Source organism: Callospermophilus lateralis, chromosome 2 (assembly GCF_048772815.1).
Source record: "Callospermophilus lateralis isolate mCalLat2 chromosome 2, mCalLat2.hap1, whole genome shotgun sequence".
In the NCBI taxonomy this organism is placed as follows: domain Eukaryota; kingdom Metazoa; phylum Chordata; class Mammalia; order Rodentia; family Sciuridae; genus Callospermophilus; species Callospermophilus lateralis.
This window is the reverse complement of record NC_135306.1, coordinates 208,330,583-208,352,640: the sequence shown is the minus strand read 5'-3', so window position 1 is coordinate 208,352,640 and position 22,058 is coordinate 208,330,583. Positions and strand designations below refer to the sequence as shown.

Genomic DNA, 22,058 nt, shown 5'->3' with positions numbered 1-22,058 from the left:
GCAGGGGCAGCTCAGCTTCCACACAGGTGCGTGGCCTCACTGCAGTGGCTGATGTCTGGGTCAGCCTGTGCCCACACAGTTGACACTCCCTGGAGACCTAGGGGTACACACAGAACATGGGGCCACATTTCTGCCCCCTCTGCGGGGAGTCTCCCCTGGCTTTGGCAGCTGTGGCCGCCCTGGGCTCTGCCCTGATTTTCCACACTATAACACTGCACTGCTCGGTCGGAGCTGCCGTCTCTCCCACCGCACTGGCCCCGAACTTACAGGTTTCAACTCCACATAAAATCCACCTACCTCTTTTTGGCCTCCAAAGCCTTTAGATGATTGCTTTCCTTGAGGGTTTAGGTTGGGGGTTGTGTTTTGTCTAGACTTTATAAGTGTCACCTACATAATTCATCTTAGGAGCTGACTTTACCTATCCTCCAACCTCATAATATACCCAGCCAAACTACCAATTAAATATGAAAATAAAGCCACTTTCAAACAGGCAGTGTGTCCAGAAGTAAGACTTCCAGATTTCTTCCTAAGGAAGTTACTGAAGGGCATCCACACAAAAGAGGAGGCTGTAAAACAAATAAACAAGTGCAATGTGGAGTTTGGGGTTCAATATATCCCGCACAAGAAGCATGAAAGAAATCCCCAGGATGTCAGTAAGAGGACAAGAGGCAGAAAGGTGGATTCTGGCCATGAAGAGCAAAGCAGTCCTCAAGAGAGACTTCTTCAAGCAGACAGACTTGAAACACCAAATGGGTTTGAACATGTTGAAGAGATTTACATAATTAAGGAAGTGTTTGGATTTGAATCACTGTTAAGTACATAGAAAATTAAATCAATAAAAAAAAAATCATTTTGCTCCAGGGGAAAAATGTACAGGAAAAAAACAAAGTAATCACAGTTAACTATATGGCTTAACTATGAATAGATATTGCACAGTCATGAAGCAGATCCTGAGCGTTGGTCTACTTAAAATTCTGGTGTATCTGGAGAGTGGTGTGCTGGGAACGGTGGGGGACAAAGGGAGGGAGCCAGGCAGGCGGCTCTCAGCTGGGGGTGCCTCTGACCTCCCCTGGGATGCCTGGTGCTGTTCTCAAGCAGGGTAGAGGCCATTGGCTCCGACATCTGTCCATGGGGTGGGGCTTCCTATCCTGGAGTTAGTGTGACAGGGGTCCCCACGGTGTGCTCTGTAGTCTGTGCCATGACAGTGAAATCTCAGGTGCAGGGGTAGCCGTTGGCGTCTAGTGGATAGAATTCAGGGACATTGCTAAACATCCTACAGTGCACACCCACAACAAAGAACAGGTCCAAAATACAGTAATGACACTGTTGAGCAATCCCAAGCTAAGTCATCATTTTCCAAAGCAATGTGCCAGCAGATAATAGCTAAAACGTAAATATCATAGCAACAACAGACAGGCACTTCAAGACAGGGGGAGACACAGAATTGGCCGAGGAGAGGGCCTCTGCCATAACCAATCTGAAGCAGTGTTAGTCTCTTGGCCTGGAAGGAGTGTGCACAGCTTTGATATTCTGAACAGCGTCACGTGGGAGCATTACTGATGAGGAAGGCGTGTGCGCTCCGTCTTGATCCCTGACTGGCTGAATGCCTGTGGCTTGGGGTCCTGCCACCTCCCTGGACGTGGCTGTGGGATTCACTCCCTGTCTGTATGAGGGTAGCGCGTGGACAGGCACGTTGCTCTCTCTTGCTTTTAACTGGGCCTGGGACTTGTGAGGCTCTCTTTTCTCCAAGGCGGGAACTCCAGGAGCCTCAGGGCTTCCCGGAGCCTGGTGTGGGTGCAGCAACTCCCCCCGGTGGCAGCATGCCAGAATTGCAGGTCCAGGATTTTGAGGGGCATCAAACCCGTGAGTTCAGGATGCCAAGCGGGCAGGTGAGGCACCAGCAGGCCTCCCTACTCCAGGTCTCTGTCAGCACATGAGCACCCCGTGGCCTCTGCCTTAAGGATGGGCTGGCTCTGAAGACCCACGGCCGGCTCAGCTGGCTTTGGCCTGTCCACAGGCTGGAGGCATGGGACCCAGCTGGTGGCCCTCTGTGCTCGCTGTGGTGGAGAGGGACTCCCTCCACGGGTCCTGCGGCATTTCCCACCAGCGAGGCCCAGGTGGCGGGGACTGCGGGGACTGCGTGCCTTCGTCCTGCTCGTCTTTCTTTTTAACACATCTTTGGTCGCAGATGAACGCAATACCTCTATCAATCTCCCGTGTGCCGAGGCTCGACCCCATGCCTCCCACGTGCGAGGCGAGCGCCCCATGCCCAGCCGCAGTGGCCTCACGTGCCTTGGGCAGGTGCCCCAGAGCCCACCCACGCCAGGGCAAAGCAGCCCTGCGCCCGGCTCTGACCGAGGGTGCCTCTCCTCTGGGGAGGATAAGCCAAGCTTATCTGCTCTCCAGACCTGGTGGAGGGGAGAGGACGAAGAGAGACCGAGGTCAGAGCACTGCTGCGGGGTGCTGCCACCCTTGTGTCCCTGCAGCTTGAGAAGCCCGTCCCTTTGTCTGGGAAAGGGGCTCGCTTTCCCTGAGGAGGGAATCCAGCCTTGGGGACCACTGTGCCATGGCTCACCCCCAGCAAGACATCCCTGCACAGGTGGAGGGAGACGGGCACCTGGACGCGGCCAGGCCTCATTGTGGGCACACATCTCCGTAAGGGCCTCTCCAATCTGGGTGGAGTGGGGGTGACCAGTGCCCAAAGGCCTCAGAGCAGGACGGGCAGAAAGCGGGTAGGACAAGGAGCAGGCAGGCTTGAGCCCGGGCCTCAGGGCAGCAGGAAAGGTGACCCAGGTTCCACACGGGCAGCAGGCTAGGACAGACCCCCTGCTCTCCTGGGATAGACAGGGAAGGTGTGGGAACCGCCCACTCTGGGCAGGCCTTGTGCCCTGCAGGGTCCCTGGCAGACAGGTGTGCTCCCTGCCCAAGTCAGGGCAGGGCACAGGCTGTGGGCAGCCATTTCTCCATCGGGGCCTTCCTGCCCTGGGGACAGCTTGGTGGCCCACTGTGTGCTCTGTGCCATGTGGCAAAGCCTAAGCCACACCTGGAGGGTGTGGAGCAAATGGACATTGAGGTGTCCCCACTAGGCCTTGCTGGATGGACAGGCCAGCAGCTCTCGGCTGGCTCAGGAGATGGGAGTCCTGGCCCCGTGCATTGTCTAAGGCAACTGTCTGTCACCAGGGCTGCGGGCTTCATGCCGGGGCTGCCTGCAGGCGCCTGAGGGGCCACTGCACCGCCTTTTGCCAACACAGTTTGGGCTGAGGTGAGGGGCTCCCCCCAGGGTCCCCAGACCTCACCTCTGTGTCCATCTGGTGTGTGGGGTTCAGAGGAACTTGTGGGGTGGTGACATGTGGCCCCTGCCTCTGTGCCACATGCAGAGAGGCCAACGGCAGGCCCCTCACATGTGTTCCTGCTCCCACAGAGGGACAGGCTGTGGGCACAGGGCGAGGTTCCGTGTGATCCTGGCTCTGGATGGTCAGCACTGGGTCAGCTCCGTCACCTGCATGTCTCAAATTGAAATCAACTTCACAAATGTCCCCTGGTCTGGTTGAGACCAGTTACCTGCAGAGTTTCTTTTGTCCCCTTCCAACATTCTGAAAGTGGCTGGGGCTGCCATGCTCTCCTACTCGCAGCTCCTCAGGAGCAGGAGGGTCACCAGTTCAAGGCCAGCCTCAGCATCTCAGCAAGACCCTGTCTCAACATAAAAAAAGAGAAAAGGCTGGGGCTGGGGCTGGGGCTGAGTGGCAGAGCATTCCTGGTGCCCCCCTGGGCTCCATGGGCAGAACCTCCAGAGAATGAGACCTCTGTGGAGCCTCCAAAAGCAGCTGGCACCAAGAGAAGGACAGCAGGACCCTGGCTCAGTGGTGGCCGGGTGGCCAGAGTCCAGCGCCCCTCCTGGCGTGGAGGGTGCCTACAGGGCCCTGAGGTGGCCACGCTCATGCCCCTGCTAAATGACGGGAGGCTGGAGGCTCTGCAGGGCCACCACTGTGTGACAGAGGCTGTTGTCCTGCCCGAGGCCCTAGCAAGGAGCAGATGCCTGGGACCTGCTGTCCCTGAGCTGCTTCATGGGAGAGCAGCCTGGCAGACGCCCTCGGGTGTTGGCTGGGCGTGGCGTGTGGCCTCCATGTCCTCCTGATATGGTGCCCCATGCACACCTCCCAGGACACAGGCGTGCCAGCCGTGGGAGGCGGGTGACCTTTGGGGCCCCGAGGTCCCGTCACCGTCCATCTGCATAGGCCTTCAGCACAGGTGCGAGTCCCTGAGCTGCAGGAGAGGCCACTGTTAGCAACTCGTCCCTTTGTCCTCCCCTGAGGGTGGCATCTGTCTCTGACCTTCAGAGGAAAGGGTTCCCAGCCCACTAACCTCCCAGACCCAGGAGTAAGTGTCTGCTTCCTCAACAGCCAAGGTCACACCAGGGCAATGTCCCGCCACAGACCCTTGGAGAGAAACTCCGGGGAACCAGAGTTCTAGGGAATCAGCTTGGGGCCATGAGGGTCAGTGGGTGGCATGGGGGCTGCGGGATGGCTAGAGATGGCAGAATGGTCCTCGGAACCTCTCCTCTGCACAGCTGTTCAGGTGGCACCCAGTGTTCCTTCCTCCCATCTGGCTCTCGACTCCCCATGAGAACAGAAGCTCTGTGTGCAGGGACATGGCCAGCTGGGTTAGCCTTGACCTCCCGGCTCTCAGTGGTCATTCACGACTAAAGTACTGGGTAGATGAGTGAATGAGCAAGACTCCCAGGCGGGAGTCCCTGTGGACGGGCTGAGTGGAAGGAACTCCAGGAGCAGGAGGTGCCCGAGGTGGCTGCTGCGCCTGCCCTCAGCCAGCTCTCCATCGCCCACTCCAGCTTCTCTCCTCCTGCATTAGCTGGGTTCCTTGTAACTCTTAGCAAGTCCAGTGGTGGCTGGCGGTCACCAAGGGACAGGTGTCAGTACTTCTGCACGTAAATGGTCTTGAACTTGATCCTGCAGGTCTGACCCTCCTGCTTCTAGCTGGAGATAGCGTGAGGTGGGCACAGGGCAGAGTGCAGGGATGACAGGTGCGGAGCCTGTTGTCCAGGTGCAGTGTGGTGGCAGGGGCAAGCAGGTGTGTATCCCACAACACTGGACAACTGCCGCTGGGCCGTGTGCACGGCAGGCACCAGACACCTGCCCCATCCACCCTTGTTGGTCTTGTGTCATCCAGGAGAGCACACAGGGGTACTGCCTCTCCTCCCCGGGCCAGGGCAGCCCCTCCACTCCTGGCACCTTGTTGATCCCCACTTTGTGCCACCTGAGGCTTCCGGATAGGGAAAGAGGAGGGAGGAGGGGCCATGTCAGGCTCAGCGTGAGAAGCGATTAAGTGCCACAGGTCCCTTTGCTGAGAGGGTGGGCAGCCCGCCCTGGACACGCCTGTTGGGTTCTGCAGGGACCTGCAGGCCATGAGAACTGCCCTAAGCCACAGGAGCGAGCACCGGGCACCCCAGAACCAGCTGTCCCTGGAAGCTGCAGAGGGCCCTGGGCCACAGCCAGGTGACCCCACGGGCATTTGTCCCAGTTTCCCCCAAAGCACTCTGGCTTCCAGAAGACAGGGCTCCCCGCTGTCCCCACCCGGCACCTGCTGCCTTGGCTCCCGCCACTCAGGCCAGCTCCCTGTCTTCCTCCAGGTCAACAACGAGAATGTCGTCAAGGTCGGCCACAGGCAGGTGGTGAACATGATCCGCCAGGGAGGGAATCACCTTGTCCTTAAGGTCGTCACGGTGACCAGGAGTCTGGACCCTGAGGACACTGCCAGGAAACAAGGTACATCCCCTGCAGGGGCCCTGGAAGGGACGCCCGCTTCAGGTGGACTGGCCTTCCCTTCAGCTAAGCACCTCCAGACCTGGGGGGCTGAAAGTTGCCCCCCACCCCCAGCCATGACATTGACCCAGGGTCACCTCCTAGAGTGGAGTGGAACCTGCAGAGGGAGATCAAGCGCAGGCCACTGGTGGGAAGGAGGGGGAAGCCACAGCCATCCTCCTAGCCAGCTCTCCCAGGGACAGCTGCATGGGACATGGGACACCAAGTCCTGTGAAGCAGGAAGGCTGGGCCGGGGACAGAATGCCCAGAACTGGAGGAGGGGCTGGGACAGTGGGAGGCCATCCAGCAGGGGGAGGGGAAGAGCTCCAGCTGTGCACCGGGAGGGCAGAGCCAGCTCCTCCCAAAGCCCCGTCAGCTGGAGCAAGGGACCTGCGTCCCCACTGGGACAGGGTGGGTGTGGGGCCTGTGCCCAGCCTGGCAGCTGGTGGCTGAGGGCCTACGGTTGCTGCAGCCATCCTGACTGTGCTATGAGTCTCTCGCAGACCCTGGGGGACAGGGCTGTGCCTCCCTTTCTGCAGAGGTTACACCCCTGTCCTCCCCTCCTGGCCCACAGTACCTCCCGGCCCACCCAAAACACCTGTGAGGTCCTAACCATCGTGGCCCAGAGTCCCTAGGACCGCAGGGCCCTGCCACATGACTCATCCTGGGCCTCAGTGACACCTACCTGGCCTGCCCACCTATCAGCCTTCCCCACAGAATTGCAGGCCCAGGGCCTGGCCCCTGGACAGTGCCATGTCCAGGAGCAAGGAATGGAGAGGTCGGGGGAGGGGCAGCAGGGCCTGGGGTGCTCACACCTGTCTCCATCTGCCCATCCAGCTCCCCCACCTCCAAAGCGAGCGCCGACCACAGCCCTCACCCTGCGCTCCAAGTCCATGACCGCAGAGCTGGAAGAGCTGGGTAAGAGCCGCCCCGCCCCGCCCAGCTCTGCTGCCCCGCACGCCCGCCCCTGCATGGCCCTCTGCTGGCTTGCTTCCCCTTGGGTGACGCGCCCTTCCTGCCCTGCATGCCCTGGCAGCTGCGCCCCTGGCAGCTCCTCGGGAGCCCTGCAGGATGTGGTGACCTTTTCTGTTCTCTAACACGTTCTGTCTGGGATTCTGGGGCCTTTCACTGGTGGACAACGGTAAATGGCCGCAGGGCCCCCATAGCAGCACGTCCACAGCAGCACCCTGCTTCTAGGGCACCCCATGGAGCCCCTGCACAGGCAGGAAGGGCCCAGACCAAGGCTGCAGCCCACGGGGACCTGCACAGATGGCACTGCTCACCAGGCTTAGGGGCAGCACCTTGGAAAGTCTCCAGGAAGCAGATGCTCTGGCCACTTGTCCCCATCTGGTAGATTGGGAAAGGTGGCAATTAGCCACACAAGCCACGATGACCTGTAAACAGAGGTGGCCACATGGGCTGCCCAGACACTGCACAATACCTCACAGAGTTACCAGGGAGCCCAGGGACACCTCTGGAAAGAGGGTGGCTCAGAGCCAGAGAAAGGGAGGCAGCAGTGGCAGCAGGAAGGTGGCGGCCAGGGCAGGTCTCATGGGCAGACGACAGACCTGGGGCAAAAGCGAGCACCCCTCCTTGACATCTTGCCTGGACAGTGCCTGTGACCGATGCCAGCCTTCCACCGGACACCTCCAGGCCCCCTACCCAAAGCATAAAACAGGCACAGGCGCCCTTCCCCGACCTTCCCTGGCGGACACCACCCACAGGCTGGGGCGCTCGGCTGCTGTCCTCCTGGGTCCAGGTGTGGAGGCTGGGGCTAGAATCTGAGGCTCGGAGGAGGCTCAGGCTCTTGGAAGAGGCAGCCCTGCTGCAGGGTGCGACCCACCCAGAAACCACAGCCCTCCTCTCCTCTGGCCCCACCTTGACCTCTTGGTCCCTTCAGAACAGCCCATGCATTCCTGCGGGTGCGCGGCAGGAGCCACGGGCATACATGTGACCCTGATCTGCTCTGAAAGGAGCCACGGGGCCAGGCCCTCTTCCAAGGGGTCATGTGGGGCTCCCTCCTGGACAGCAGGCGATTGGTCTTTAAAGGGGGCTGCTGTTGGTGTTGGAGCAAGACCTGCGCTGGCCCCAGGTGCCCTCTGCAGGCAGGCCTGCTCCCCAGTCCACCACGGGGCTGTGTGCAGGGTGCGGGAGGAGGCGGAAGGTGCCTTCCCTGCAGCAGCAGGGGGTGGGTTCCCAGGGAGGACAGAGCCAGCTCTGAGGGCTGTGGGAGAGGACCCCCCCCCCCGCCCGCCGGCTCTGCTGCTGGGCCCCAGACCACCCTGAGCTGGGCGGGGCTTCCTGGGCTGCGTGGCTCAGTAGCTCACAGCCTCCCTTTCTGTTTGCAAGCCTCAGTGCGGAAGAAGAAGGGTAAGGGAAGTGCTTGTCTGTCTCCAGTCCTCCCGCCATCACACCCCCGAAGAGAACCCCTCTGTGACCACCTGTGCGTCTAGAGTGTGCCGTGAGCCCCTGTCTTTCCTCTGTGTCGGGGCCACCCAAGGCCCCAGCCTGGACCACGTCCTGCTTGGGTCTGTTCCGTCCCCCGGTCCCTCCTGTCTGTGGCCACCCCAGCGTGCTCTGTATTTCCTCCCTGAGCTTATCCACATCACATGACCTGGAGCTCCGTCCCTTGGGTGGTCACAGCCATGCCTGCCCTGGCTGGTGACTCCACACTCCCTCTGAGAGCCTTGCCAGGGCCTGGCCACACTGACTGGTCAGGGGATGCAGGCAGGAGCCCTGGCCCTAGCCCTCCTTCACAGTGGGCAAAGACTGTCCCTGTCAACACTCATCTCCTTTGTGTGATGGGAAGGGGACTGACTGTGGGGTCTTTCAGAAAGGCTGTCATGGGCCAGGAGGACAGGCAGACAGGCAGCTGCAGTGGCGGTGAGCAGCTAGGACAAGGCCAGTGTGCACCCCAGGAGCAGAACCCAGCCCTCCTCCAGAGCATCCCCTTCTAGGGAGGTACCCTGCTGGCCACCTCCCCCCACACAGAGCTGGCAGGGAGCCAAACAGGCTGTAGGCCCTAGCATTCAGAACACCTTTGCCCCAGGCTGGGAGGGGACCTAGCAGGGCTCCAGGCATGAGCCTCAGGCCCCACCAGAGGTAGCCTGTAGATCCTGAAGTGGGGCGCAGTGTTGGGTTCCAGCAAGACCAGCACCAGGGCAGGATGGGCACCAGGAGCAGGCTGTGGTGGCCTCCTCAGGTGCAGAGCACCAGCCTCTCCTGCAGCAGCCCCTACTTCACTGCCATGGGCCCAGGGTCACCCCTGCATCAAGGCCCTTGAGGGTCCAGGCATCTTGCTGTCATGGGGTCTTGGCTCTCTGACCTCGCCTCCATCTAAGGCACAGCCCTGCTTCCCCTGATGGCAGGCACAGCACCCTGGGCTGCCGGGGCCTGGCCCACAACAGAGCTGGCCAAGGGAGGACCACCATTCAGGAGAAGCCTTGGGACCTGCAGAGGCCAAGCCTCCGTGGGCACCTGTGGCCTCCCCTTAAGGGCACCTCACACGGACAAAGGCGCAGCCGGGCAGAGCCACCCAGAGGACAGGCAGGGGTCCTGGGAGAGAAGCCTGCCTCCCCCTCAGGCAGCAGGTACCTGGCTGAAGTGCCCCACCCCAGAGAGCACAGGAGGTGGGGTGTGGCCCAGTCAGGGGGCTGAGGGACGCCCCTGCTCCCACAGTCACGGAGCACAGCTCAGCCCCAGCTCCCAGCATGCCCTGGGAGCCTTGCCTCACCTGCCGAGGGCACAGTGCCCTCCAGCCCCTCAGGGAGGCCTGCCCAGCCCAGCAGGGAGCAGGTCCTACACCAGGAAGGCTGTGGGCCTTGAGCAGGACCCTGGCCTTCTAACTGGGCTCGAGAGTGTGTCCCCAAAATCAGAGTCTCTACAAATGGGACCTTCCTTGGAAATAAGGTCTTTCTGGTGGAGCCAAGATACCGCTGTGCCGGGTCAGGAGGGCCCAAATCCTCAGCCCTGTCCTGGTGAGAAGAAAGCACACACCAGGGAATCCCAGGGCTTGCAGCAGCCACCGGGAGCTGGGGGCCAGGAGGACACCTCGCAACAGCAAGGGGACCATGGCCCTGCCCCACACCTCTGCTGTGGACGTCTTGCCTCCAGAACTGAGCTGATAAACTCCTGTCCCCTTGAGCTGCCCGGCTCCCGGTCCTGACTCAGCAGCCCCAGGAGACTCATGGGACAGCGACGCACCCTCAATCCCATGACCTCTCGCATGCCCTGCTGTGTGACCCCCAGTTCTTCCAGGCACCTGCCCTAGGCCCAGACACTGGCACAAGCTCCAGACAACAAGGCCACCATGGCTGGCCCTAGTGGACACACAGCAGCCCAGGGCGGCCCTGGCAGAGGCAGAGGCTAGAAGGCAGAGCGGGCTGGGGTGGGGCGGACTTGCAGGATGGATGGCAACTTCCCATGTTCCCAACACCTCAGGCTGCACCACAGCCTGCCTGGGAAGGAGTGGCCCAGGTCACACCTCCTGCCCCTCTCCCAGCTCTGGGGAGAGGAAGCCGGAGGCGGCCCCACGGCAGCACATGGGGCAGCTTCCCTGGGTATCTGGAGCAGGGTCCCGGAGGAAGCCTGTGCAGTGCTGCCCACTCTTGAGATGGGCACACACCCTGCCCTGTACGGGTGAGCAAAACCTATGCCCAGTGCCACACAGCGGGGAACAGTGGTCCTGGACAGACGCCGCCCAGGCCATCCCAGGCCCCAGGAAACAGTGGTGTACCCCATTGCTGGAGGGGCTAATGCACCTGTAGAACTCAGACGTTTCCAGAACACCTGGTCTTGTCCTCCCCAAGAGCATCCTGAGGAACAAGGGGACATGGGCGCCCGCTCCGAATGGGCCTGGACCTGGAGCCTGGCTGCAGTACCACATTGCATGGCCACAGGACAAGATGAGTTGCCCTGAGGGGGCTCCCCAGCAGGTTCTTGTAGCCAAACAGCCCCCTGTGGCACCAGGCTTCCCTGTCTGCCAAGGCCATTAGGGTCCCTACTCCAGGGGCTTGGGGATATCCTCCTGCAAAGCCAGCCTTGTCTGGCTCACTAGGCACAAGGAGAGCAGCATGTGCCCACATCTGGGCACAGTCTTTCTGCACCCGCTCTGTCCACCTGAGGCCCAGGTACTCACAGGCTGGGGGACAGGTGGGCAGGTGGGGGCTGCATCACTGAGAAATACCCAGAAAGTCTGAAAAGCCTGCCCAGAGCCCGCGCTGCCCAGGGCTGAATTTTCGACCCCTGCCCAAGGCGTCTGTCTTGTAAGGAGGGCGTCAGCTTGCCTGGAGGGTCAGAACAGTCTCCCTCGCTGGGCTGCGTTTCAGAGCCCAGTGAGAACTGTTCCCAGCCACTAAGCACTTCACTCTAGCACTGCAGGGGGCCAGCCCACTAACCTCCCCATCCAGGCTCTGAACAGATGACCTGGGCTCTGTGAATCAGGCCTGACCCTCAGGGCCCAATGAGAGGAGCAAGCTGTAATCTACCTTTGTGTCCCGTAAACAAGTTGTGAAGGGTGGGGCTGAGTGGCCAGGTCACCAGCTCCCCTGGGCCCGCAATCCAAGAGACAAAGGGGGAGCCCCCTCTTCCAGCTCAACCCCACAAACAGCACTACCTTCAGATACCACAAACTTAGTGAGCATAGTTAGGTAAAAGGTGAATCCTGCCCAGTATCAAAGAAATTAGCCCCACACTAACTCTCACCATAACACTAGCTCTATCCCTAGCCCTTACCCTACCCCTAACCCTAACAAACCATCTTGCCCTCATGGTTCTGTGGGTCTCAGGTGGAGGTGGGAAGGGCAAAGGTCACGGTGGCCACAGCTTCAAGAGACACTCCTCCTGTGGCAGGAGCACACCAGCTCTCTGGGTGTGACTGGTGAAGATGGTGCCCACCAATGCCCACCCCCCTGCTCCCTAGCCAGCCAGACAAGGCAGGCGACCTGGCAGCAGCCCTAGCAATCCCCAAGTGTGTGTCCTGCTGCCGTGGACCCCAAAGCTAGACGACCTGTCCAGATGGTTGGCAGGACTGGTGACCCTCGCCTGAGCTCACGTGTACCTGGTCTCCCAATCCCTACCTGTGTGACCTAAGTGTCTCAGACCCTCAGGTGGTTTTCCTGTAAAATGGGGTAATCTCTCCCCTGGGAGAACTGGGAGGAAGGCCTCTCCCCTCGGGGCCTGCACTGTTGGTGAGGACAACACACCTCTGGCTAACCCTGGTGTACCCACCATTTGCAGAAAGCCTGGGGCTCTTGCGCTGGCCCTGTGGCCTTGGAACAAGACCTGCTGCCCACTCCTTCTGAGCACAGAACACTCCAGGGGCACTCTGAGGTTCAGGGCAACAAGCCCAGAGCACGTGGGTGGGAGCAGGCCCACCCCATCAGTACCCAGGAAGCAAACCTTGGCTTCTGGAAGGGGCCAGCCAGGACAGGGCTTCTCAGCCACAGAGAGCTGCTCCTCCTGAGTCCTCCACCCCCAGGGTGCCCAGACACGGTCCCCAGCACATCAGACCCGGCCACCAGCCTTTTCTTGCAGAGTCCCCACCAGGGCCTTCAGCAAGGGCCACAGCCCTCTGCACCTTAGGTCCAGCCTCTCTGATGTGCTCAGAGCCCCACTGTAACTGACAGCCACTGAGTTCATCGGGGCCCAAAGGCCAGGCCAGTGCTCCCTGGACCTCCCCCATGTCAGCCTGCCAGATCGTGGCCCAAGCAAGGTAGCCAGCAGCCAGCAGGGCACCCTTGTGCACAATCAGGCAGCGGGGCTATGCGGGAGCACTGGAGCCTACACCTGAAGTGCCCCACATTCCCCTGGGCTGAAGTCCTTCTCCTGGAACTTGACAGCACAGTCCCAGGGCTGCTGTGTCCCCCAGGCCACACCCTTGGTGGGCGGCAGAAAAGGAGCCAGGGCTAGCACTGTCAAGAACTGCTGGTTCTCAGAGCAACTCTGGTTGTCCCACTCACTGCAGTGGTGGCACAAAGTGCCCCAGGGCTGGACAGACCTCAGTCCCCTTCCTTGGAGAAAGATACTCTGGGGCAACCAGCAGCCACCCTCATCCAAGGCCAAGCCAAGCAGCCAAGAGGCCGAGCCTGCAGGCACAGACCAACGGGCCCCATGCATCCTAGCTGGCTCTCCAAAGCAGGCCACCCGGGCCCCACCTGAGCCTGCATGAGGGACAAGAGAACCTGCAGTGTCAGGGGACAGACACTGGCAGGAGGGTCTGGGCCCAGGAGCGGGGGACGAGGGCCCAGTGCAGGGGAGGGTGCAGAACTCAGGGTGAGGACACAGCTGATTGCAACCCAGGTACCCCACTGCATTAGGAACGAGAGTTGGGCATCCCCCCGTCCTGCCCAGCCCCTGAGGGGCAGGTGCTCACCATACACCAGGGGACGTGCCTGCTCCTGGGGAGGGGAGCCTGCAGAGCAGGAGAAACTGGGAGTGGCCGCCTCATCAGGAGGGGCAGGAGGACAATCAGGGCCTCCACACTCCCTGGCACCTTGGGACCCACTCCACTTCCTGCTGGCGAGAGAGCTGGGGTGGGGTGCAGACGGGGCTTGCAGACACCTCCTCGGCAAGCCAGGCCGTCCCTGCCTCACCTTCCGTCCCTGTCACCATTCTTCCACTTCTTTCCCTTCCTCTTCTCTGGATAACTCTTTATACGTGTGGAACTGCTCTGAGATCAAGGGCAGGATTGGGCCTGCAGCCGGCCCCCTTGAACCCTGGAATCTTGTGCCTTGACTGGAATCAACCCTCTTCCACGGTGTCAGGGTCTCACGGTGGCTGCTCTGTGCATTGCTGATGCCCCCACGACCCCTTCCCTCTTCACCTGCTCATGGGACCTGGTCTGCCCTTCAGAAGGCCATGCTCTCGTACCGGGTGACTGGGTGGCAGTGCAGCTCCAGGGACTTGGTGGCGGGTCAGTTTCAAGAAGAAACAAGAATGTTCTACTGTGGAAAGAATGAGTGGGAACTTCCTATGCAGAAAGTAGCACAGTGGGGACTCCTGGGTGTCCCACCAACTTCCTGAACACACTGTCGAAGTCCCAGCCTTGGGTACAGGGCCCTTGTCTTGAAAAATGCATTTAGTTGCCAAAAAGAACCACATTTCAGAGTGTCTTTGAAATTCTAGCAGTCAGTTAACACGGCCCAAAACAGATCCCAGTAGTGAGGATACAGCCTCCTCAGGAAACCCAGAGCCTGAGGTGCTATGGTCTACTTCACCACCTGTCCACGTGCACCCCTGGGGAGGCCATGTGGGCGCCGAGGGGGGTGCACGGGGCAGGGAGAGATGCATGGCCGAGTCCCCTCGCTGCTGCACCCCGCCTCCTCCCCACCCAGCCCTGCCCTCCTGCCTGTGCTTGGCCCCTCCAACCTCACCTTGTGTTGCAGATAAACCAGAGGAGACGGTCCCGGCCCCCAAGCCCTCCCGCACGGCTGAGAGCATGGCCATGGAGACCAGAGTGGCCACCATCAAACAGCGGCCCACCAGCAGGTGCTTCCCAGCAGCCTCAGACATGAACGTGAGTGACTGTGTCCCCAGGACGAGGGATGGCAGTCTAGAGGCACACAGAAGCAGGGGTCAGAGCAGGTGCAGAGGACCTCCCAGGCGTGCAGACCATGCCCCTGCCCTGCCCTGTCACAGGGGCCTCAACACCGGCACTCGGCCCCCAGCCTCCAGGGCATCCCCCATGTGCCAGCTGAGGACCACTGAGCTGTGGCCAGAGAGGCCCTCAGGAGTGCTCCTCAGACACAGCCACTCTGAGGTGGAAGAAGCCTCTGGCCACCACTGCACAGAGGTCCATCCTCTGGTGGACACTGAGGATGGATGACACACTCTCAGCACAGGGCCGAACCTGAGACTCGCCTCGGCCCCGCCGCGGGTCGGAAGCACTCCCTGCTGGCTCAGGGAGCAGCGGCCAGGCCGCAAGGGCAGAGCTTCTCAATACCTGCCACGCCAGGCAAAGGCAGTGCCGCCGGGGCGGGGCCGGGGCCGCGGCTCACTGGCTTCAGTGTCCCCTGCCTGGCCCGCTCTGAGCACTGCCCTTTACAACTGTGTGGCTTAGTGTTCTCGTGATTCAGCTGATCACCATGACGACACCCCAAACTCCCCAAGCCTGGGACTGAGCTCTACCTGAGCCCTGGAACAAACGCTGCCAAGGACGGCGGGGACCAGAGTGCTCAGCCCCAGTCTCACCTCCCGAGCTGCAGGGCCACACTGTGTCCCTGCCGGGCCTACACATCCCACCCTGTCCCCCACACCCCTCAACCCCTGCCCTGTGGGACAGCAGGCCCTGGCCTCCCTTCCCCAACCTCAGGGAGGGCTACAGAGCGAGACGGATGGAGCAAGGCCGTCCTCGGGTGCCCTGGGGGTGTGCACATCTGGCCTCCCGCTCCTCGGGTAGGGCAGCAAGCTCAGCCTGGCACAGCAGCCCTGGGAAGACCTGTGGAGGGGCTGGTGGAGGCCACACTGGAACACAGCCTCGAGGTGGAGGAGGGGAGCTCTGGGCTCCTCCTAGAGCAGGCGTGCGGGTGGGGGCGAGGCGGGGCCAGCCCCTGGCCACAGGTGGGTAGGCTGCTGCAGGGCCGTCCTGCTTGCCAGACAGCGCCCATGCCTGGTCCCCTTCACACATGCTGTGGGGCCAGCATTAGCCCACTGTGCAGAGGAGGACTACAGAGGCCCTGCTTGAGGATGTGGCCAAGGCCACAGGGTACAGCCCACGTCACACCCCACTGCCACTGTGCTCATTCTCACAGGACACCTGACCTGGCTCCATTCCACAGAGCCTTGTCCAGCTGCTCTGGTGCAGGGTGTCCCTAGAGCAGCACGTGCCTACATCCCACACTGTTGGAGCTGTCGGAGAGGCAGAGGGGCTGCCCGGACTCCACGCAGCCCTGCAGCACCCTGGAGATCTGCCTTGCTCCGGAACCACCTGGGCCTGTGGCGGTACAGGGACCTCCTTGCTGCCCTCTGGCCGAGACCAGCCAGGACGTGTCTCACCCAGCTTTCTGGTTTGCAGTCTGTGTACGAGCGCCAGGGGATCGCTGTGATGACACCCACAGTTCCCGGGAGCCCGAAAGGCCCGTTTCTGGGCCTCCCCCGAGGTACGATGCGAAGGCAGAAATCCATAGGTAAGAAGCACTACCTAACCCAAAGAAGGGGCCCTTGGGAGGTCTGGCCCCGGGCCAGGCTGTCTAGCTGCTCCCCCAGGCCTGCCCCGGGGGGGTGCCCAGGTCCCCCACCAGGCAGCCACTGAACAGCGCAGAGCAGGAAGCCCTCCCGCCCCTGCAGACAGGCAGTGTGGCTTCGGTCTCTGGTCTGACGGCTACTTGTAACAGCGGGGTGAAGGGGCCACGAGCCAGGAGGGAAGGCGGGGCCCGTGGGAAGGGCAAGTGGACCCTGTGTCCTTGTTTGTGGAACAAGCTCCTGGGACATGTTCCTCCGGGAGGCTGGTCAGCTCTCCAATGGCAAGGACCGCACGCTGTCCTGGAGAGCAGCTCCCCCCGCTGGGGCCATCCCTGACAGGCAGGGAGGCCTGACCCTGGACGCAGTCCCTTTGGGAGAGAATGCAGCCCTGTCCTTACCCTGTAAACTGCTAGAAGCCAAGGCCACTGCTGGACACGGAGGGCCTGCCACATACACAGGGTGAAAGCATCCACCCCAACGTCCGGCTGCCCCGGGGACCCAGCTCTGGTTCTGGAGTTCTGGGGCTGTAGTGTGAAGAGGAGGCGGCGAGCAGTGACAAGGGGGTGGCGGCTGCTCCTGAGCCTGCCCTCCTGCGGCACTGCCCACTCCCGTGGTGTCTCTGACCCTTACTGGTTGATAACGACTGCTTTCCTCCCTGTCAGACAGCAGAATCTTTCTATCAGGTAGGTGGTGCCTCCAGCTTGGAATCTGCCCTTTATATAAGGTGCTTCCAAAATCGCCCTCCTGGGAACACACCTGCCAGCGTCGGCATGTAGCCACGGCCCCACTGGAGGCGGTCAGCACCAACCTTGCAGGCCACCGCCTTCCCACGGGGAGTGGGTGCTGTTTGGAACACCCATATCAAGTTTCCACTGGAATCAATGACTTGTCCTGGGAACTTTTCTAAATTCCGAGTAGTCTACTTTGCTGCCCTGGAGCCCTGCATGCCCGACGCGCAGCTGTGGTCCCTGGGTCTGCTGTGTGTGTGGCTTCTGTTCCTGTGCTCGTGCCTTGTGCTGTGCTCCAGTCTGTAGTCACCCTAGTCACCATGCAGAGCATGCTCCAGGTACACCGTGGTGTCCCCAGGGCCATAGTCACCACCCACTCGCTTTCAGCGCCCACGACTTTGGATAGTTGTCTCAGAACGTGGCTTTGAGCTTGTGCCTGGCCAACGCACCTGGGCCCCGGTTGAACGTGAGAACCTGCCTCCGCCCTCCACCCGGGCTGTAGAGAGTCCTAGACAGGCCAGTGCAGAGCCTCTGGGCTGAGCCCCAGCAGCGCCCTGGGCCCCTGCCTAGTGCCTGCTCAGGAGCCTGTGGCCATGTGGGCTGGAGTCTTTGGTTTGAGGAGGGCTCCCTCCCTCATGGCAGTTCCAGAGCCAAAATGGCCCTACCTCTGACCAGCCCACTCACAGCCGTCCTGCTGGGGACCCAGGGGCTCGCTGTGCCCAGCCCTCTGTGCGGCTCCTACATCTCCCAAGAGGCCATCACAGTGATGCCACAACCCCTGTCAGCACAGTGAGACCACCAGGGACACATCTCTGCTGCTGGTAGAGGTCTGCCACACACATGGGCAGCAACCACAGGGCTCACATGCCACCTGACCAGCAGCAGCATCTTCAGCACTGCCCACCCACACCAGTGGGCAGACACAGTGGCACCTACTACCCTCGGGCCCCTGGCCTCCAGAAGGTGGGTGACAGCTGTAGACCCCAGGGCCAGGCCACACCTGAAAGGGGCAGAGACAGAGGAGGGTCCGGCTGGCGTGGCCAGCCCACCCCATCTGAGAGTGTGCACACACACACAGCTAGGAGGGGTTGGTGACCCAGGCGTGGCCTAAAAAGCTGCACACGCCCGTCTCTGGGCCCGGCCCTGGCCTCACGGGCCCCACAGTGTACCTGGAGAAGGGCTCCTGCACGTGCCCCCTGCGCCCAGGGCCCACTTTTCTTTCTTTTTGTGGCCCAGAGTGGGTTGCACAGCGAGCTTTGGCGTTGTGGCCTGTACCGTGTGCCGTGCCGGGTGGCGAGCGCGGCTGCATGACCTGAGACCCGCAGTGGGCTGGGCCGCAGCTGGGATGCCAAGCTAAACCCGCTTTCTGCCCGCAGGAATAACAGAGGAAGAGCGGCAGTTCCTGGCCCCTCCGATGCTGAAGTTTACCAGAAGCCTGTCCATGCCGGACACGTCCGAGGACATCCCCCCTCCACCGCAGTCCGTGCCCCCGTCTCCACCTCCACCCTCCCCCACTGCCTACAACTGCCCCAAGTCCCCAACTCCGAGAGTCTACGGGACAATCAAGCCTGCGTTCAATCAGAATCCTGCTGCCAAGGTGTCCCCCGCCACCAGGTCTGACACAGTGGCCACCATGATGAGGGAGAAGGGCATGTTCTACAGACGAGAGCTGGACCGCTACTCCCTGGACTCCGAGGACCTCTGCAGCCGGAGCGCGGCCCCCCAGGCCACCTTCCGTAGCAAGCGGGGCCAGATGCCCGAGAACCCGTACTCGGAGGTGGGGAGGATCGCGAGCAAGGCCGTCTATGTGCCGGCCAAGCCCGCGCGGCGGAAGGGCGTGCTGGTGAAGCAGTCCAATGTGGAGGACAGCCCCGAGAAGACGTGCTCCATCCCCATCCCCACCATCATCGTCAAGGAGCCCTCCACCAGCAGCAGCGGCAAGAGCAGCCAGGGCAGCAGCGTGGAGATCGAGCCCCCGGCCGAGCAGCCCGGCCAGCTGCGGCCCGAGGACGGCCTGGCCTCCAGCAGCCCCTTCGCCGCAGCCATTGCGGGGGCTGTGCGTGACCGGGAGAAGCGGCTGGAGGCCAGGAGGAACTCCCCAGCCTTCCTCTCCACGGACCTGGGGGATGAGGACGTGGGCCTGGGGCCGCCTGCCCCCCGGATGCGGCCCTCCAAGTTCCCAGAGGAGGGTGGGTTTGGCGATGAGGACAGTGCAGAGCTGCTGGTGTCACCCACACCGGTGGCAGCGCCAAGAGAGCCCGAGAACCATTTTGTGGTTGGTGGCGAGGCCGGTGCTCAGGGTGAGGCCGGGAGGCCCCTGAATCCCGCATCCAAAGCCAAGGGGCCCGAGGGCAGCCCAGCAGCACCCCCCAAGAGCAGCAACGCCGTCAGCCCGGAGAACTATGTCCACCCGCTCACCGGGCGCCTGCTGGATCCCAGCTCCCCACTGGCCCTGGCACTCTCCGCAAGGGACCGAGCCATGAAGGAGTCCCAGCAGGGGACCAAGGGGGAGGCCCCCAAGGCTGACCTCAACAAGCCTCTCTACATTGATACCAAAATGCGGCCCAGTGGGGACACTGGCTTCCCTCCCGTCACCAGGCAGAACACCCGGGGGCCCCTGCGCCGACAGGAGACGGAGAACAAGTACGAGACAGACCTGGGCAAGGACCGGAGAGGTGGGGACAAGAATATGCTGATCAACATCGTGGACACGGCCCAGCAGAAGTCAGCCGGCCTGCTGATGGTGCACACTGTGGATGCTGCCCAGCTGGGCGGTCCCCTGGAGGAGGAGGAGGAGAGAGAGGACATGGACGTGACACTAGACCATCCGCCCTCCGCGGTGCCAGAAGGTGTTTCCGACACTGAAGGTGCTTTACAGATCTCCGTCACCCCCGAGCCCGCCACGGCGCCCGGCAGGACCATTGTGGCCGCGGGCTCCATGGAGGAGACGGTGGTCTTGCCATTCCGCATCCCTCCCCCACCACTGGCATCCGTGGACCTGGATGAGGATTTTGTTTTTACAGAGCCATTGCCTCCTCCCCTGGAATTTGCAAATAGTTTTGATATTCCCGATGACCGCGCTGCTGCTGTCCCCGCTCTCACCGACTCGGTCAAGCAGAAGAAAACCGATGCCCCTCCATCCCCTTCGTTGAACTCCAGCCAGCCAGCCAACCCCGCGGACACCAAGAAGCCAGCCGGCCTTTCCAACTGCCTGCCCGCCTCCTTCCTGCCACCTCCCGAGAGCTTTGACACCGTCGCTGACTCTGGGATCGAGGAGGTGGACAGCCGCAGCAGCAGTGACCACCATCTCGAGACGACCAGCACCATCTCCACGGTGTCCAGCATCTCCACCCTGTCCTCTGAGGGCGGGGAGGGCGTGGACACCTGCACAGTCTATGCAGACGGGCAAGCGTTCGTGGTCGACAAGCCCCCCGTACCTCCAAAGCCAAAAATGAAGCCCATCATTCACAAAAGCAATGCACTTTATCAGGACGCGCTCCTGGAGGAAGACGCGGACAGCTTCGTCATCCCCCCGCCTGCGCCCCCGCCCCCACCGGGCAGCGCCCAGCCTGGGCTGGCCAAGATCATCCAGCCAAGGACCTCCAAGTTGTGGGGTGATGTCACGGAGGTCAAAAGCCCGATTCTCTCAGGCCCAAAGGCAAATGTTATTAGTGAGTTGAACTCAATCCTGCAGCAAATGAACCGAGAGAAATCGGCAAAGCCGGGGGAAGGACTGGACTCGCCGGCAGGGGTCAAGTCCGCCAGCCTTGCTCCAAGGTAAGTTCAGAGTTGGCTTGGGCACACACTGGCAAGTGCTGCCCACAAAAGTCCTGAGGGAGAACCAAGAGGATGAGAAGAGGGATTCCTAACCCTGTGATGGCCACATTGTCGGCCATAACCGCGTGTCACCCTCCAGACTCTGGGACGGCAGAGTCAAAGCCGCAGCTGTCCTGGCAGGAGATAGCACTCCCTCCTCAAGACTCCTAATGAGGTGAAGGGGCACAAAGCCCCCCGCCCTGGCCTCCAAGATGAGCTCAGCTCTCCTGTGTGACCAGACCTTTGCGGGGACCACTGCGAAGGCCAGGTGGAGGCTGGCTGGAGCCCAGGTCGAGGTCAGAGCTGCCTGACAAGAGCAGCCACGGCAGCGGCCTTAGTGAGGGGCGGCGAAGGGGGTTGAGGGGCGGCGAGGGAGTGTCTAAACACATGCGTGTGGCTCTTACCCCTCCCTCCATGGCCAGCAGGGGGAGGGCTGGGGAGGTGCCACCCAGGGCAAACGTCAGAAGGAAAAGCCCAGCTGGCCCAGCTGCCACTCACAGCGTCCCACAGGTAGAAGTCACTCCCATGGGAGCTGAGGTGACAGAGGAGGAGCCAGCAGGTTGCCCTGGTGGAGGGTAAAGCTTGCTGTGTGCCCAGGCAGGGTGCCCAGGCTCCTGTCCTGACTGAGGAAGTCCTTCTGCAGGCCCTGCCCAGGGCCGTCCCTTGGGGCAGCGTTCACTCGCAGTGACTGTGATCTGCAGCTGGGCCACGCTCTTCCCCGCTGCCTTCCAATGGGGCTCCCACTGCTCTCAGGGGCAGGTCGGCCAGCCCCAGGGTGGGGGCATTTGTCGCCACTGCTCCTGGGCCTCCACTGCCAGTGACATCTGCAAGCACCTCCAGGTGGAGGGAGTCCTCGCAGGCTGCACCTGCCGGGCTCCCCTGCTCCTGGAGGAAGAGAAGGTGCCCGCACACACAGGCAGAGCCTCCGGAACGCGGAACACTGGCCAGCCTGTCCTTCCCGGGAGGTAACACCCCAGGTGCTCTCTGCTTTTTCATTTTGATACCAGAGATCAAACACAGGGCTTCACATATACCAGGTGGCCCTCCAGGAGCGCCCTCTCCAGCCACAGTAGGCTCTTTATGTTCTGTCACTGAATCCTGTGACAGAGCCACCAGAAGGCCACATCTCAGTTCTCCACGTCCATGAGAAGCTTTCGGGTGGACGGTGTTGAGGACAGCTGGGGGCAGGAGCCCAGGTGCAGCCGCCTCTCCTGAGGGCTGAGTGGCTTGCCAGTGCTGGGCCTGCAGGAGCCAGAGCAGGACGCAGACTCCTCAGCACAGGCCACAGACAGGAGGGTGCCAAGAGGGAGTGACTCTGGGGCCAGGGAAGCAGATCCACTGTTGAGGCCCCAGCAGCTCACCTGAGCCAGGGTCTCCGGTATGTCCACCCGGGGAGCCCAGGGACTACAGCCACAGAGGCCGCCAAGCACCTGCTGGCCCACCTGCTCCAGTCCCTATAGGTGGGACAAGAATGGCTTGCTCCCAGTGAAGTGGGACTCCACCCTGCTCTGACTCTAGG

The 22,058-nt window shown here is 61.8% G+C and overlaps 1 protein-coding gene across 9 annotated transcripts in view; it reads left to right on the top strand.

The window, feature by feature from the left end:
- Positions 1-22,058, top strand: part of Shank2 (SH3 and multiple ankyrin repeat domains 2) — a 355,852-nt gene that overhangs the window by 326,572 nt on the left and 7,222 nt on the right. For 3 of the 9 annotated variants that reach the window (XM_077108956.1, XM_077108953.1, XM_077108951.1), the window contains 5 exons: positions 5,645-5,780; positions 6,654-6,734; positions 14,201-14,331; positions 15,829-15,940; positions 18,100-20,500. In XM_077108956.1, coding sequence (XP_076965071.1) covers positions 5,645-5,780; positions 6,654-6,734; positions 14,201-14,331; positions 15,829-15,940; positions 18,100-20,500 — 2,861 coding nt within the window. Of the gene's footprint in view, positions 1-5,644; positions 5,781-6,653; positions 6,735-8,165; positions 8,187-14,200; positions 14,332-15,828; positions 15,941-16,657; positions 16,679-18,099; positions 20,501-22,058 lie in introns of all 9 variants that reach the window. The other 6 variants (XM_077108954.1, XM_077108959.1, XM_077108952.1 and 3 more) reach the window with 3 other exon arrangements.